This window comes from Hippichthys cyanospilos, chromosome 8, assembly GCF_059441005.1.
Source record: "Hippichthys cyanospilos isolate Australia breed blue-spotted pipefish chromosome 8, RoL_Hcya_1.0, whole genome shotgun sequence".
Lineage (NCBI taxonomy): Eukaryota > Metazoa > Chordata > Actinopteri > Syngnathiformes > Syngnathidae > Hippichthys > Hippichthys cyanospilos.
Genome location: NC_142376.1, coordinates 16953397 through 16972269, shown reverse-complemented (window position 1 = coordinate 16972269; position 18873 = coordinate 16953397). Strand labels below are relative to the sequence as shown.

The 18873-nt window shown below is 38.8% G+C and overlaps 1 protein-coding gene across 1 annotated transcript in view; it reads left to right on the top strand.

The window, feature by feature from the left end:
• The window catches only part of col19a1 (collagen, type XIX, alpha 1), a 138486-nt gene that overhangs the window by 38523 nt on the left and 81090 nt on the right, over window positions 1-18873 (top strand). The window contains exons 15-16 of the mRNA XM_088421108.1: window positions 69-95; window positions 444-497. Coding sequence (XP_088277234.1) covers window positions 69-95; window positions 444-497 — 81 coding nt within the window. The remainder of the gene's footprint in view (window positions 1-68; window positions 96-443; window positions 498-18873) is intronic.

Sequence of the window (18873 nt, the reverse complement as noted above, 5' to 3'; positions counted from 1 at the left end):
GTTTTAAGTGATATTCATTTTTTATTTCTCTGAATACATTTTCCCGTGTTTTTTTTTTTTACATTCAGGGACCCCGTGGTGACAAAGGAGAGAAGGTAACTGATTAAAAACATCATATATCCAATGAAAGTGAACATTCATACGCACACTGTCTTCTCTGGCAATCAATGGCAACACTTAATTTTGACTCACAAATTGGATCTCTGAGCATTTGCACTCATTATAAAAATCAATCAAAGCTGGAGGTGTAAAATGTGTGTTGAAATCTGGTTCAAAGTTGTATTTTATATATGCTGCAATTTAAAGAGAAACACCAATGTGTAGGTGCATTTTCACTGGTTGGCCATTGGACCGTCTAATGTCATACGGCTACTTTTTTTCCCCCTAAAACGCAAGCTATGAAGTAGACTTGTGATGCACTCTAATCCATATTTTCCCCTCAGGGACTGGATGGGATTCCTGGCCAGCCAGGGGAACCAGGCAAGGAGGGCAAAAGGGTGAGAAAACACAAACAGTCCATCAGGTGTGAACATTTGGGGATTTTTGGGGCGGAATGTTGGGACCTGTGTGGCGAAACAACTGCTGGTTTGGTGTATTTATTTTGTGGGGAAGGAAGACGACATGTGTGCTCCTGTGGTCTCACAAGAATAATAAAAGCTGCAGCAACAAACACAAGCTGCATGGCAATGATTGAAAAGTCTAAATGACAGACAGGTAGCAGATGGCAGCACTTAGCGTATGATTCGCTCACACTGGGTCACTTTGGTGGGCAGTTTTTAGATTGGTACAATCCCCATGGTGACATTGTTCAATACATTGAATTTTAGTCTCATGCTTTGTTGTTTGGGGATTCTTAAAACAACAACAACAAAATCTAGTAGGCTATAGTTTACTAATAGAAGAAGTCTTGAGATAAAGAATACCGTATTTTTTCAGATTATGAGACGCACTATAAATTCTTCAATTGTCCCCAAAATCAATAGTTTTGTTTCCCTTAACATGCAGTAGTTTGCCTTATAACCATGCACACTTGATAATGTTGCACCACATACGTATATTAACAATTCCAAATATAGACCTGTTCATTGACAATCATTGAGAGTGCTTTACTATCAGATGGACCTTATAGCCCGAAAAATATGCTAATTTAAACGTGCCGTGTTCCCTTTGACCCTTTGACGTTGCAAATAGGAGAGCAATAATTGTACAACCACACCATAGTTTCTCAACTATATTTTGCCAGGCCCCCGTTAGAAAAGAGAAAACTTTTCGCGCCTTCCCCAGTCGACGTACTGACTATAAATAAGATTAGTATTGATGAAAATTGTTTAAGTATACCTACACATGTATCCTTTTTAACATTAACAACAGAAAAACGCAATATAAATCAACTATCAACAACTGTTTATTATTTTTATCGTGTTTCTACGGGTTAGAGCTTAGTCTAAAACGAAAAAAAAGAAGCAAGTGCACCAAAGTGCCTGAAACTAAAAGAAAATGATGAAAATTATTACTTTATTGCAATTACATTCCACATGACAAAAACAAAGCCTTTTTCCTGGGATCATCCACGCCCCCCCCCGTGGCATCACCTCGTGCCCCCCCACTATTTGAGAAGCAATGCCGTTGACAGAATCAGCTGTCTTGCATCCCTCTACCTGAGACTAAAAGGTCTTTCTGGGATTACGTTTGCGTTATGTGTGGTGTAAGATCATTGTCAAAACATTCATAATTTGCACTTATAATTTGCACAATATTTCTTCTTTTTTCTTTTTTATACAAACCCCTGGAGAAGTAAAGTAAATGAAAATTATGGCGATGCCATGTCACACAATGAGATCGTACTAGGCTGGATGTTTTCCCGACAGCAGAGATGTCATTATTCTCTGACATCCCGGCTGAAATGCACCCTCCAAGGACAGGTGTTGTCCTTTTGTGTTCATAGTCATTACCTTGACATGAATACCTCTGCTGCTGTTCCTAAAATAAACACTTAAAGGTATTCTTGTTTACATAGATTGGACAAAACAGCACTAAACAGTTGGCTGTCCTTCAAGTAAAATGTGGGATATGTAGCAGGATTCCGCAGCATTAAGTAGGCCAGGCAAATGTTTCCAGAAAAAGCCAAATTGATGCATAAGCCTTGAGACATCTGGACACAAGTATCCTAAGAATGCCAGCCTTCTGTTTCCACCCCAAATGTGTTCCAACGGCATTAAAAATGTATTAGCCTTTCATCAGCTGTGTTATCTCTCAATAGCTAAACGCGAGACCAAAACATCTCTTTCTAGAGAGAGTTTGTGGTCAACACGATTGGCTTTGTTTTTCATGGCATTAAGTATTGGTTTTGAATGGACAACAAAAGGCAAATACATTGATTAGTAGTTTCATTTATACAAGTCAAGCATTTGAACTGATTTTGTTACAGGAAATTGTCACAATCAAATTTTACCTGCATTTTTAGTTTTAGTTTTCAATATGATACATGGGCTGAAACAGTTCCTCGAGTAATTTGAATACCACATTGCAAAAAAGTGCCCGAGGCGTTATTTTTTTCCCCAGTTTCCCACTTATTAGCATAAACGTTAGAAAAAAAATGTCAAGCTAATCAGCGCCACAATTGTAATGCTTTTCATGACAGTAAATCGCACTGGAAAAGAGAGCATAATGCTTAGTTTACCAAATAATATATATGGACACAAATGGCTGGGTACACTTTTATTTTGAAGATATTCCCGGTTGCGCTAAAAACAGCACGGCATAATTCCACAATTACCTCCAATCACCAATTCACGCTAATAACAAATGACTTAATTACGCTAATACTGACATACAACATGTCTTGCCGTGATTACTGTTGGCTCAGTCACTGTTAGCGCCGTCTAGCATAAATTAACTGCTAGCTTGCAGCACTTCCATATCGACATAAATGACTGCACACTTTGATGCTGATAGCCTGATACAATTGCTGGTCTCACTGTTCACTTTTTAACACACCATGCCGACGGAGATGTGCTGTCACAGACAACAAATTTGTCTCATGGACCCAAATTTGGGGGGAGACGTTTGGAGGAGAAGTAGGAAGAGGAAATAAATGTTCTGCTGAGCACAGTTTAAAGTAAAACATAATAATAATAAGAATAATAATTTGTCATGTGCTCTTGGTATTTGTGGGTTATTTGTTGCGGGTCAGTAGGTTTTTTTTCTTGTACTTTTCTGTTTTGGGCTTTTTCTGGGTTTTTAATTGTGTTTCCAGTTGTGAGATTTTTGGTCATGTGTTTAGTTCATGGGTGGCTCAGTAGAAGAGTGGTTAGCACGTCTGCTTCACAGTTCAGGGACTCGAGTTCAAATCCATCTCGCTCCAGCCGTCCTGTGTAGAGATTGTATGTTCTCCCTGAGCCAGCTTGGGTTCTCTCCGGCTTTCTCCCACACTCTAAAAACATATATGGCAGGTTTATTGGACGTACGAAATTATCCTTAGGTGTGATTGGTTGTGTGAATGGTTGTTTGTGTGCCCTGCAAATGGCTGGCAACCAGTTCAGGGTGCCCCTCCTTTTTTTCTTTTTTTTCATGAACTTCAGACAAGAACTCTTGGCTTGTAAGTAAACAGAAAAGTCTATATGATTAGTTATTTTAAGACTTGGGATTTGGAATTATACGAAACTTTTACATGCCTTGCGGTTCTTCCTTGTGCAGCTGCCATACCAGGCTGTGAAGCTTGCTGGTCAGAAGACTCAATGGTGCCTCTGTAAAAGTCTCTGATGGTGTTTTGCCTCACACCATGCACCTGAGGCCATGAAGGCGTAATTGGGCATTTTTTTAACCACTGCTGATGTGTGGCAGTCCCAGGACAGGTCACTTGGGAGGTTGACCCCTAGCTATTTAAAGTTGTCCACTCTCCAAGCGAGCCGTTTTATTGTAAAAGACAGAAGTTGTATCATCAGTGGTGTGTCAGTCGTTTGAGTTTTCAGCGACAGATGTGGAGTAGTAAGTATCGCTGCAACATTTGTTCGAAGTCCGTTGCTACAAAAGGCAGCAGCATAACAAACTTATTTCGTCAACTTGAATGCGTATGTAAACGGCCAAGCTTTGCAGTGTAAATTGTAATGGGGATGCAATGTACAATAAAATTAATGCTTGTATGTGCTTTACAATCACATTTTATGATAAGCACTGTAAATGAAAAGATTTGGCTGCAATGCATTTAATTTTCATTAATACACTCGTATTGAATTATATGGTCAAAATGACATTTTCGGAGCAAACGAGTACATTTTGGCATGACGATTAGACTCAATGAGGTTGTAATGAACAATGAAATTCATGTTTTTATTTGCATCAGAATCACAATGTATGATAAATACATGAAGTGATTTTGCTGCAAGGCATTTAGTTTCCAATATCGCAATGTTTATCTTTAACAAAGTTGAAAAAAAGTTTTAAGTTTGCACTTTAGCAATCTCATACATTCTCGACTATGCTACAGAATGTTTCCATGCAGGGCAGATGTTTTGCATTTTAAATCTAAGAGGGCGTTATATACAATAAGGGCTACCTAAAATAAAAGCAGAATTTGTTTTGGAATTTCTGTCATTTTAGTTATTTTCTTTTAAAAAACAGGAGAGGGGGTCTGAAAAATTCTGGGATTGATATTTTGGGGGGAATAAAATCTGAGATTTTATTTTTAGGGAAAATCGCCCAGCCTTAATTAGTACACTTTCTGGCACATTGAAAGTATATAGTTCAGAGTTAAACTAACTGTAAATTATTATCTCTGATGTTCCGAGGCATCTGTTCAAATTCTGGTAAAATTCCACGCTGTCATTTCAAATATTTATAGTCATATTAGAAGAAATCACATGAGGGAAAGTTCGATTTCATTCGCCCTTTATATAGTTATAATTATATTCACGTATACTTCAGAATGTATACTTCAGTTGTACCAGTTTTTGTATACTTAGTGAGCAGTGCAGCCATTTTATCTCCATTTAGACCTCAGCCTTAATTATTTTTACCTGGCTATTGAACTATGGCTCCTGATGGCTATTAAAATTCAGGATTCAAAGTGTTTATTGTCGTGTGCAAGGTGTAGAAACACGTTTCTCCGTACAAATAGATTGTGTGCAAGTAATTAATGCTAACATGCTGTGATTTCTGAATATTCTTAGCTTTAGGAGTCACATGTGACCACAGATTTGTTGACCAACCTTTGTGTCTGGCGCCTGACACTCTGTTTTAGTAGAGTGGACATGTATCATTATCAGGGGATCACTTGTGGCCGAGCTGAGACAGCAAGAGACTCTCACCTAATTAGTGACTCTTGCCCACTCTTGTAACTTCATTGGTTCAGCTAAGAGTCATAGCCGTGCCAGAATGACGCTGAATATTTTGAAGGGTGCTGACCTGACCACACCACATCCTTCATAAAATAGCCGGCAGTGGAAAGCTTTCACAAGGCCTTACATTCAAGTCAGACCATCTCTTACACTGTCTACTTCAATTTATTGTGGAGGGAACTAAGACCACTCTAAGCCACTTAAGAGTTGTTTCAAGGAGATGTGGAGGACGTTGTGGTGGGGGACATTCTGCCACTGTCCCCTTTCTCCTATAATTTGAGGTTTAAGAAAGCATCTACTATAGAGCAAGGACAGCCGTCCAAAGTCTAGCACAGAATTTGGATTTTATCTTATTATGACGGATGGCCAATTTAGTTGGTCGAGGGAGAGGTAAGGGCCTCTCCAATTGTCTCAAAATATACGAGAATGTACAATGTGGCCTCCACATTTCATACTGCCGTTAATGGTGATGCGGCTTGGTTTTTATCTACAGTGGAAGTAGCACAGTGGCACAGTAGTAGTACAGAGAACAAAACTGCTGAAGATTGGGAGCCATGAAGTCCTGTATTGCCATCTCAAGATGACCGGATGATTTGAGTCAAAAGGTTGTCGCTAATTAGTTTAGTTGTTTGAGTAACAATATGCTCATATAGCAATACTGTGCCGAAAGGTGTGAGATTGAAAGGCAGTCGAGGGAATAAACGGTGTAGTAAATTAATCTTACTCTAGAAAAACAAAATAATTTTAATAATAATGACCTTTCAACAAAACGTGAAAAAAATTGCCTGAAGAACTGGTCAGTCAGTTGAGTGCTCACTTCAATTTTGTCAAAACCTTACCCACAAATATAGTTATTTTTTTCATGGCTTTTCAACTTTTCCCTACATTTAAACTGTGTTTCATGTTCATTAAAATATGGCATTTTGGAAAACAGCAGCCAGAGGAATTAGTTTGCCAAACGCACTTTTGTTTACAGATGGTAAAACTGGAAAATCTTCCCCATTTCACTCATGAATTTGTCCATAATCAGACATACAGACTGGTTTGAAATCTGCTCATAAGTATTCATCTTATTTTTCACTTATTTAAAAATCAACTTTTTAAGTGGGTGATATTCCATTGATTAAAACAAGTGCAAAAATAATTCATATGGACTGTGTACCAAATGTTGGTCTATGCATGGCTATTGCTATTTGCTATTATTTTTACCCTGTTGAGGAACTCATTAAGGATGTAATCATTTGAATACAGTGAACCCTCGCCACTTCTGGCCACTTTGTTGTGGAATTACTGTCGACAGCAAAGACCTTACGTTGACATAGTTTCTGTGGCAGTTGTGCATATTTTACAAGACTGCATTGTGACAGATACCAGGACATACTTTATTTGGTATCATATGGCAGCAGAATCTTCTGGGTACCAAACAAGAGTGACAAGCCTTGCTTGGTTGTTGCGTGCACTTCCTTAAGGCTAAATACACAAAAATGTCAAGCTTGATTCACAGGTTTTCTAACAACCGGTTGCTAGTTGGCGCAGAGTGGTGGTGGTACAATCATATCGTATTCACATTTTTGCGAGAGGCAGAGGGTTCCTGCGACTTGTTCATAAATCATCCCCCAAAAATCTGGGATTTCAAGGTGGGATTTTGGATCTTCAATTCATATTTAACACCAACTAAAGCTTCACTAACTGAATCTAAAGTAAATACTGCTCGTCCATGATACAGAAGATTTACTACATCCAAATCTTTTGGTGCCTTTGCTATTAAAACACTTCTCCTTAGTTGGTACTGCACCTTTTGTTCTATTGAGACATCTAGGAGCTGCCCTTTGGAAAGCTGTGGAGAAATGATGAAACTCGAACGAGCCCTACAGGAACACGAGCACTGCAACCTACTCTGTCAGTAGATGTCCCCCAATGAATTATGCAGCGGTTCACCTCTTACTCGTTCATTTATTTATATACAGTTGGACATTAATTAATATAGCTTCACTAAAGGAGCTTCCTATGATTTGCAAATGATAACACGGAGAAACAGACACATGTTGAATTTTGCAAGACTTCCTGTAATGCTCAATGCCGTTATGTCCCTAGATAATTGCTGACATTTTAAATTGTGATTTTACTCACAGTTGTTTCCAGTAGATATGCTGTGAAAAAATAGGTTCTCCTCATATGAAACAAACTTGTGTCTGCAAAAAATCACAAGTGATCAGACAAAACAAAAATTCACAATTACTCCGTATTGACTGTTGTAAAACGTACTCTTGAAGTAAAGAATAAAATTGCTTTATTTTTGTTCTTCCCCAGGTGTAAGAAAAATAAGTCAGGTTTTCATTTACGTCTATACCACAATTTGTCTTCTATGCAATCGCAAACTGTTCCTCTTGTATGAGCTTGCTTACTCATGTGTGAGCCCAAGCTAGGAGCCCAATGCGTGAAATGGCATATAGCCTTTATGTTTAGTGCACTTTCAAAAGCTCATTCATTTAATACCACCCGCACATTTTTTGGTTTTTCGTTTAGCAATCATCAGTTTCATTTCCCTCCTCGAGGACAAAAATACAAACTCAATCACACAATTGCTGCCGGGGCATTTTAAAATGATGCGCATACAATCTGTCAAAAATAAAGTTGAAAAGAGATATCTGTCATCGTTGTTTGCTAGCTGGACTTTTCCAAGAAAATAGTGGTATTAGATGTCATTTGGAAGTGATAGTTGTATTTACTTTTTCCATCTCATCCACTTGCTGAAAGCCTCAGACAGCTGTCCTGAAAGCCCTTATATTTTCTTTTCCCACATTTCCCGTGTGTGACCTTGTGTCGACACATGTCAAAGGTTGTTTGTCTTCTTGACACTGATCCTCTTCTCAAATGTTTCTTTTTTTTATACCAGCAAGGGAACAACTATAATGTGTAATCTTTCACTTCTACTACTTTCTTGCCAAATGTTCAACACATATTCTCTTACCACAAACGCAATTTGTGGATTGTGAAGTTGCTTCCTGTGACAGTGAGATGAGATGCACCACAATAGATTTACAGTGTACAGGTACATAAAGTCATAAAGGTGGTTTGACAAGATATTTAGTCATTAGGCAAGCAAACGTTTGTACATGCTGCTTCTGCATTTTTGCTTGTTGCCTGTTGAGCATAGACTATGTTAATCTAAATATAGGTATCTAGATATCATAATTTTTAGCTGGGGATTGTTTATATTTCAATATTTGAAAACCGAATCCATTCTGTACTTAAACTGGCACACTGTAAAACTCCAGGAAAGTTTAATTTCACCCATTCATTTTAAGGACTAGAAACATATCCAACACAAATCAAGTGACATGTGGCACAGTGATTTGTGTTACATACATGATTCACGCTTCTAGTTTTATACTTGTCAAACAAATATAACAGGAAGGAGGTACAAAAACAAAACAAAAAACAACAAAACACCATGCCTTAACTTTGAAAATGTAAAGTATTATCTCTTGTCATAAATCTTTTGGTTGGTCCAAGACAACATAAAACTTCAAAAAAGACAAACAGAAACTGCAAAAACTGAGTTAGCTCATCATTTACAGTAAAGTCATTTAAACTCGAAGCTACTGTACATTTTCGAAACGGACTAATCTAATTTACCAAAACAAACAAGTTTTAAATTCACCAAACTAGTGTGACCTTATGTGTCTGAAAGATCCTTGGGTTAAAACTACTCGTCTAATATTGCACCGTTTTCTACCAATCTATTATGGTGATCAGGCCAACTAATACAAACTATTCATTTTGACCAAGATATTGGTTGATTTTCTCTCACTTCCAAGAAAAATCCTGTAGGTCAGCAGCCTTTCAAACCTGGGACAATTAAGAGTAGTCAATTCACCCACTGCACATATTGTTTGAGTGTTGAAAGAAATCAGAATACCCACACATGAATTGCCATATGACTGGATTTGAATTCGAGATCAGGATTCGGACATGCTAACCATTCAACTATCATGCCACGTGGATTTGACTACATGATATAATATATGTAATGTGAACACCAGTTACAAACGCGATACTAAATTGTACTCTCGGTAACCAATTTAGTTGGTTGTTTTGTCTAACCAATAAAATTGGTATTCATATAACGAACAGGATAGGTTAAATTCCGACCAATCAGGTTAATGTAACCAAAATCAGCTTATTTGACTAGATTGTTAGTTTATTTTTTACAATTTATTTTTACAGTGTATGTCATCATCCATGACTCCATCACAAAGTGTCAAAGAGGCAACACAAAAATTACATTTGACAGTCGCTTAGTAGAGGTTTTTGAAATATGATGAAGTCTTACTTGACATTGTGCATAAGGCTGTTTTGAATTTTGAACTTTAGTTAGAAATTCCACGGTAAGAGCTAATTCACGGTGCACATGTTTATGTGCCAGGTTATGGGTTCTCTTACTATTTATTTTCATTGTTTTCTTGTAGATGGCATTAGGATTTTGTAATGTAAAGTTTAGGACTTAAACCAATCTCTTCGAACAGGCATTCAAGTAAATGTGTTGATATAGTTGTACAAAATAACAAAATAATACAGGATGGACCAAATTAAGAATCAAAATTACCCAAATATTGGACACAACTGTGTATAGGATGCACCATTCATTTTGGGGTCATTTTCTGGTATTTTCTATGCTACTGTGTATAAAACGCACCAAAACAATGTAAAAACTACAGCAAAATAGATCTCATCTTCCTAGACGCTTCCTATTTTTTTGTGTTCATATCCGTGAGTCATATATTTGTTGCACGTTAAGTGACTTTCAGATCTCTCACATTGTGAGTGGTCAGTGAAGTCAGTCAGCTCGGTTCTTTTATTGAAAATAATGCCATAAAACCTCAGCGGACATGAGCTGCTCTTTGGTGCAACAGGTAATTGCTGCTAACAACCAACTGACGTCTGCTCCTGTTAGGGTAATTATTGTAAGAATATGGCCAGTATAAAAATGCACATTTGTGCGTATGTGATTGCCAAATCCATCTTCCTCAAATGGTGTCAAATTAAAAAAAATAAATAAATAAAAAATGAATGAATAATTTTTGAATTATCGTTTATCAGACGCAGCCATAATTTGGGGCTTCGTTTTTGGTAAAAAAGTGCATGTCATATTTGAGGAATTATGGTACTCGTCACTATCAATGATAGTGGAAAAGTAGTTTGATCTGTGGGCACTGGAGCTCATGAAAGTGCTTTCCTGATGGCAGACGTAGAGCTGAGATGAGGCTCTTACAGATCGTTGACCTCAACGGGAACACCTGCAGGGCCAGATTATTAGGTAACGAGTCCCCAGTGAGAACACCAACCTTCCTGCCAGACGCTCTCCATGGGAGGCTGTGTCTTATTTGAGCAACGTTCTAAATTACATCACCTATTTGAATACAGCTGTTACACGTTCACCTCATTGTCATGATACATTTCCAAAAGTTTGTAGAAAGGTATATTCCCATCAAGGTCATGTCAATACAATTCTCCCTAAAATTCATGTCATGTACTGTATAGGCTGCACCGGACTGTAAGACCCATGTTGTAACATCACATATTTATACAGAAAGATGCTACATGGAACTTTTTTACATTTTTGTTTTTATTTAAAACTTATTTTTTAATCTGTTGGGTTACAGAACCATCAGAAATAAGAGCCACACCAACGCACTTTCAACAAAGATTTAACATATCTGCACATTTAAAAATAAGAACAGCACCAACATATTTTCAACATAACACCACCACACTCAGATCTTTAAAATACTGCATCAACACAAAAGTAATATGCCTGACAGTGTTTGCGATTGGAGTGTACCCTTTAGTGGTGAGTAATATAGCATTTCAAAGTCAAAAGCAATACTTCGATGGTGTCTTCTTCTGTCTCGCTTTGTTTACAAGGAGGCTGCCCCACTGCTGATTTAAAAAAAAACAACAACAAAAAAAAAAAAAAAACGCAGATAAGCCGCCCCACACTATACAAGCCGCAGTGGTCAAAGCTTAAAAAAAAGTAGCCGCTTCTATCCAAAATGCACAGACGTTTTGTGAAGTGTAATTCGATAATACCATGTGTTTGTTCACTTTGCATCTGAAGCAAAAATAGGGAATCATAGGGCTCTTTGTTTTTCAGTTAGGATAGAAAACAAATCTTAAAAAATGCTCAGTGGCTTAGTGAGTGTATGTCGGTATTTTTAAAGACTCCCCAAAGAATGCCCAACATTATGTATGACTGTCTATCATGAAAATCAATGTTGCACTGGCTTACACATAAGCAGTGTCCTTCCTGGTCAGGCAGTGTTATTGACCACTTAAGTGGGTGATGAGGATCGCCACGCTGAAGTTTATTTATTTAAATTAAACTAGGCTTTTAAAGAAAAATGCATCAAGATCCTTTAGGTGCTGTTGATAATCATATCAATTGTCTTTGCCATTGTAGCTGCATTTAAATACAGTAGTGTGACATACAGTACATGTGTAGTTACAGTTTGGAAATGGGCCGTTGAAGCTCAATGACACAGTAACACGGGGAGAAAAAAAATTACAGGTCAGCAGGGCTCACAGCTGAGACTTTATGGCAAGATTTACACCCTATGAGAGTTTACAAGCAGAGTGGGGGGAGTGGGGCGTTGTCAACCCTTGGTGGGGCAAAATGGAACAGGTTATTCTTATCCCCCTGAATTTCATATTGAGGAAATCCAGAGAGTCACACTTCTGACACCTGTATTACACCAGGAGGTAACACATTTGCCCGGTGCACAAGGCAATTAATCTTGTCAATGTCAAGTACATTGGGAGGGGGGATGAAACAAAGGTTTGACCTGATTGGCTATGAAACACTCTCACATTTAGGCCGTTGGGAAAGAGGAAGGTTATGGGGGAAACGCTTGGCACTCACAAGGACAGATGCACCCTGCTTTGATTTATCTGTCTGACTCCTCGACGTTCCCAAAGAGGCCCAGTACGACTACATCTGCGGTTGTCCAGAATAAACACACATTAATTGGCCCATTAATTACAGAAGAGAATGTGAGGGGGCGAGACATGGAAAGGACCGCTGATTGCAAATTGCCACCTTTCGTCGCGTGTTTGCGCACATGCGAGACGAAAATGGTGTTCAGAAAGGGGTAATGTAGGTCAAACCATCCTTTGAGTATTGGACAGCTTTGCTTCTGTTGTCCGTATCATTGGCCCCCATTCATACTGTATATCTGAGACCTTGAGATGCATCAGAGCAGTGCCGCACAACAAGATTCCAATTATGACTAGATTAAATAATGTTGGTAGACTTTCTTCAAATCATTAAATTATGGATGCAGCTTTCAAGTCATTTTGGCATTCAAATTATCCAATGAAAAATTGTGATTAAATATTGAGTATTCATCATATTCAATTAAACATTATATATACACATATATATATATATATATATATATATATATATATATATATATATATATATATATATATATATATATATATATATATATATATATATAAATGCCCCTTTTTTAATTACTTAACTTTTTTTAACTTTTTTAATCACAATTATGACACAGCAGATTTGACCCAGAGACTCATTTGTAGTTGCTCCCTTTTTTACTTTTGAATCAAAACTTTTACACAATCTCGCCGACCAAAAGTTAAAAGTAATGTTTAGAGTGTTGTGAAGTGTTAGGAGATTTTTTGTGTTATTTTGCTTTTAGAATGTATTTTAGATGAAGAAATTGCTTGGTAATAAGTGATAACTACAGAATTCTGGGATGCCGTTCGGACCGTTCGACTGCAAGTTGGTCACTCTTTCAAACAACCAATGGCCTGCACCTAATTTGCTTTTTGCCTTTGCCCAGGAATTGCAAGATTTATGGTCTCAAATTCCCTAACTAAATACATTGTTTAAAGTAAATCCAGCAGTACTTGTGAGAGATGAATTTTAGACAAATTTAGGCAAAAAAATAGATAAATAAAACTGTCTTGTAAAAATGGCAGGCAGGCAAAGTGGTTGGGCAGGCAGGTACAAAGAGAGAGTCGTCATTGTCCACACCAAGCTCGTGAAAGACATTTTACTGTCATCCACTGGACATGATTGATAAATATGTCACTCTTGCCCTTTGAAGTTCCTCAAATACGGGTTGCTATGAATTTAAGAGTGTTTCAGTTGCAGCACAACTGCAGAACCACATACTTTGCATTGATATTAAGCGTAGTTACGATGGATGGGACGAGATCTCGCAAGATCGAAGACCACAAGATCTCTAGCACCCGTATACCACGAGATTAATTTCTTTTTCACTTTTATGGAGGGTACAGCTTTGTTAATTGAGCCAGGCTGATGGATAGGCTTGAGTGCTACACTCCCATACAGTAAGTGGCGGTATGCACCAAACCATTGTTTGTAAATCATGTTGTCTTGCATCCATCTGCAGGTGGTGTTTTTAGGTAAACGCACTTATTTTCTGTTCTGTTGCCTAACTGTCTCCATGCAACGCGTCACTACAATGCTGGTGTGCTATTGGTCGGCATTTCCTCACGGAGATGCTGGCCGCTATTGGTCGGCCTCACTCATTTCAAAATGGTGGAATGGTAAAGCTTTGTTCTATTGCGAGTGGTTACAAAACCGTATTTATGGTGCATTTTACTGCATTTAACTTGAATGGGTTAGCCACGGGTACCAAGATTCCTAGTGATGTTAAAGAGAGAAGTAAGAAGACGATTTATATAGAAATGAACCTGGAGATAATCAAGAAATACGAAGCTAGCTTAGCCTAAGCTACCCTTACTAGGGTATATGGGCATAACAAGCGACATTCAAAGGTAAATAAATCCTTTATATATTATATTTATGATGTTTTCTGATTGTATACATGTCTATTATAAATACGTAGCACTTACTATGCTATTGTGGTACCATTTTTTAATAGGTGTGTACAATTTTAATGTTTTTACCTTGGGTTCTAAATGCATTAGCTATTTAACATAGGTGTGGATTGCCCGCCATACGGTGAACTTGCCTAACGAGCCTAACCGCGAAATGGATTAATCTCGTAACATGGGGGCCCACTATGCAGTTTTATATATATATATATATATATATATATATATATATATATATATATATATATATATATGTAAACAAAATAGGTTTTTGCTTGGTGAAAAATATAATCATGTACGACCTAATTACACAAACACCTAATTTCTGAAAATTTCTGAATAACATGTTTTTCTACTTCAATTTAAACTGTGCTTAGCAGCACAATACCTTCCCTATCCTCCTCCTCCAAATCTGTCGCCATACATTTTGGTCTATGAGACTAATTTGCCGGCTGAAAAAGGAGGTTTCATTCAGCATGGTTAGTCAAAATGTGATCAGTAAAAACAGCAACTGTATCAGGATGTCGTAAAACTGTGCATTATGTCTATCATGCCAGCCTATAGCACCAGTACTCTGCTAGCTAGCGGTGAATTTATGCTTGGACGCCGCATAACAGAGCCCGAGTTACTGACAAACACTGGCAACATGTGCCTTTCGTCAGCATAATGAAGTCATCGGTTAGCGCCTTGAATTGGTGATTGAATTTGATTTCAGAACAATGCTTTGTTGTTTGTATTGGGGGTCGTGACCAACAGGTGCAGTAGAAAAATTACTCAAGCTGCTACATGCTGTCGGGAACAACTTCATATAAGTATATTTTGAAGTTGGTCTTCCGAATGTTTTACTGTTATGCAGGGGTGTATCCATAACTTTTTCAATGGAGTGTCCAGGGTGACACAACAATTCAGTGAAAGATCTCTCTGCTTGCATCCATATTTTTTCATAGAGGAAAACACATTGTAAAATTTGCAGTCAGATCAAGTGGATCTGACTTTAAATATGTAGTTAAGAATAGTTGTGGCAGAATCTGCTGGGAAAATGGTTGTGAAAATGCCCCAAATATCACCGATTTCAAAATGTTCCCCTTGACACGGGGGTGGCCAGGCCACCCTGAAGCTCTGCCTTTGCTCTAATGCATAGCATTACCGTTTATTGCTGCGATTGGCTTAACATTTTTCTAACATGTACACTACTAAGTGGGTATCCGGAGGGGGAAAAAAATCCAGCAAGCATTTTTTTTTTTTTAAGCGGGGTACTCAAATAACTCCCAGACTAATTTCACCCTATAGCAAATGAGCCCTGCAGTTCAGCGTGTACCCCTCACCTTTTACTCAGATCAGCTGGGATAAGTTCATGCATCATGAAAGGGGAACCAACCTTGACCCAAAATGACCCATTGTGCTCCATAGCTAAATGCACAAGAGAATAAATCTATACTTTCATAAGCAAATCACTTTGTCTTGATTGTGTTCAAGCTTTTGACATATTTCTGCAGTCTGACTGAGGACATACTATAATACATTCTATTCAGCTAGTAGCAAACTGCAATTTCAACAAAGCGTACAATGTAATTTGACAATCACATTGATTTCTTACATTGATTCATGGTTAAGTAGTTCTTTAGCGCTTGTGAGTCATTTGAGTAATCATTTTCAAAACAGACATGAATGGGTGTTATGTAGTCAAAGGTACGATTTGGAAATGTTGCAAAATAAGTGTTTCAGCAATCATTAGAAACAAAATTTTAACACTGAGAATCTCATTAGGCTGAAGTCAAAACTGTTCCGCTTGCGACTTAAGTGGTTGTCACCAGAAAGTGACAATGGGAATGGCATGTCTTTCATCTATCCTACCTGCTCTTCAAGGGTTCCTCCAATCATTGCACGAGTATACCAACACCTACTTGAGTGTCACACGGCATCCGAGTCTAAACCTGGCCAATATGTCGCCGGGCATAGGGCGAGTGGCCTCTGTAACTCTTACAGGGTTCGTGCTTCACACCATGGCAGCAGTCATTCCAACAATGAGCTTTCACTGGCTCCAAACTGTCTAGCTATGCAAAGATGCTCCCGTGGCATTTTGGGTCACTTTTAAGGTGAAGGCAAGGAAATGCTGAGAATGTAAATACTTTCCAAAGGGCATTCAGATGCAGGAGGCACGGATTGATGCATGCCCCTTCGGTAAGCTGTTTATGCGAACTATTGCCTTGGCCAAAAGGCAGAGGGAATGCGCAGAGAGCTATGGATGCAGACTGGTTGACGACGGGGTGGAGGAGGGTCTGAGGTCGTTTGGGGAGACGATGCAGCCCAGAACACTGCAGAACACACAGAGGCGTGGTCGTGGGAGGTTGACTCTTGCAGCGTTTCTATCCTATTCTATTCCGAGCCTTCATCCTGCCCGTCACCAATTTGGGCACGTTCATCTTCCTCCCCTGCAGTGGCATGCTCGGAAGCAGCATTTGCTCTTGCCTGATATTATCCAGATGGTAGTTTGTGGGACTTTAGTGTAATCTGCTATGCATGGTGAGTGATATGAAGCATAAGACTGACTACAGTGCCCCCTGTGGATCTTTGCACAGTGCTTTCTCTCTGACCTCAAATATTTGGTTGGTAAAATGAACCAGGGTTTATTCAAAGTAGATCTTTGAGCCTGTCCACTTATTGGAGAATGCATTAATGAAACACCCTTCCTCTGTAAACATAGCAAGGGAGCAATCTGGATGAATAATGCAGCCAAAAGTCCAGATGAGACTGTGAAATTTCTTCATGCCAAGACTAATAACGGCATCCATTAGGGGGTGAGAACATTCTAAAGGCAAACAAGCAACCAGCAATAGCTTTCATTGAAACACTGCAGACCTTCATCTGATTCATAGTTTAATGTCGATTTATCATCTTCACCGCATAAAAATGCAAATTCCCGTAATATCATCACCCCCTCTTTCCTCTCCTTAGCAGTTGTTAAAGTCAATGAGCTCTTAAACCTCATCACTGAATATGTGGCTGTTGTAAAATAGACACCCATGGGACTGCATTGGCTTTGTTCCTCTAGACAGCCACTGTCTGCATTTCCTGTTTGCCTCCGGCTCTGTTTGGTGTTTGCCTGCTGTGCGGCGGTAGCGAGCGCTTGGAAGTTTTCTCAAGATGCTCAATAATATATTTTGCCCAATGATAAGCTGCTCTCTTCTTTACCCACCTGTGTCCCTTTTTTATGTGAGGAATCACAGAGACAGACGTATAAGTGTTCTCTCCTCATTTTCTTCTAACGCCTCTTATTGTTTTTCAGTCCTTATCTGACCAATCTCCTTTACCGTACCGTTATTCAGAGTCTAATTGCCGCACTGCCTAATTAGCGATGTTACCCAACATACATCATACATTCATGCATTGAGGCCGTCCACCCGCTTTCAAAGAGAGCTCACTTGCTCCCCAGCTGGCTTTTCGGTGAAGCTAGTTTGCCATCTAGTGGTAGATGCACAAGGGATGCGCGATTGAATCTCGGAGCAAAACGCCTTCATGGAAAGCTTCAGCCAGAAGACTGTATGCGCAATCTCGGCCAACTGACTTGTGTGTTACGTCGGCTGCAGTGTCAGCCATCTCTTTATACCACCCTGAATATTTAGATGGCTGGGAGTTAAAGGGGAGCATTGTGTGCCAGTCAGAATGGTAAAATGCTAAGCTGCATTTGAGCCCCTGCCAGGCAGCTGTCGGCTTTGCCGTTCTCTTCCTGCCCCATCCTCTCCTCTTAACCCTCAGTAAACAACTGGAACAAATCCTATTTTATTGAAGCTTTTACAAAGTGCAAGGGATCTCTGCAAGCTCCAGTGCCCGGACTCTTTCCTCAGCATGTGCAGTGTCCTGAGATAGCATCCAGCATGGGCAGTCCAAAGTATGCAATTTGCAACATCAATCTTTAATTGCAACAGTAATGAGTAAAGTAAAGCGGTGTTCTCTGCATTGGGCTTTTTTGACCGATTCCCGAAGACATGCTGGCATAATACATCATGCATACTGCTGGCCAATGAGAATGAAAAATAGCTTGACTTGCTGCGAATGTACAAAAATACGGAATATCGTTTTATGTGATGTTACGTGGACTCTGTGATGTGTGCTTTGTAAGGCTTGAATATTTTTCCATCCATCGTCCGGAGTTGCTTATCCTTATAAGGGATGCAGGCCTGCTGATGCCTATCCCAGCTGACTATGGCCAGTAGGCAGGGGACACCCCAAACTGGTTGCCAGCCATTTGCAGGGCTCACAGAGACTAACAACCATTGGTGCACCCAATCACACCTAAGGACAATTTAATGTGTTGGCCTTGGATATTTTTCTTCTTAATTGCAAACATTGAACATTATTAATTCTCAAAAATCCAGACTAATGTAATTAATAATTGCATCAAGAAAATATGAACATTAAAGAGAGTGTTCTGAGTTCAAATGCAGAACTAAGATGTCTCACAATCTTTGGTGTAGTTCATCCCAAGATGTTTTATCAGGTTGAAGTCAGATTTCTGTGCAAGGTTTTTTACACCAAACTCAATGAGCCATTAAGGATCAGAAAAAAACCTTCCTTAAACTGTTTAAAATATAAAATACTGGGGTCTGAAAAATCTTAATGATCTAAAAAAATGTCCTAA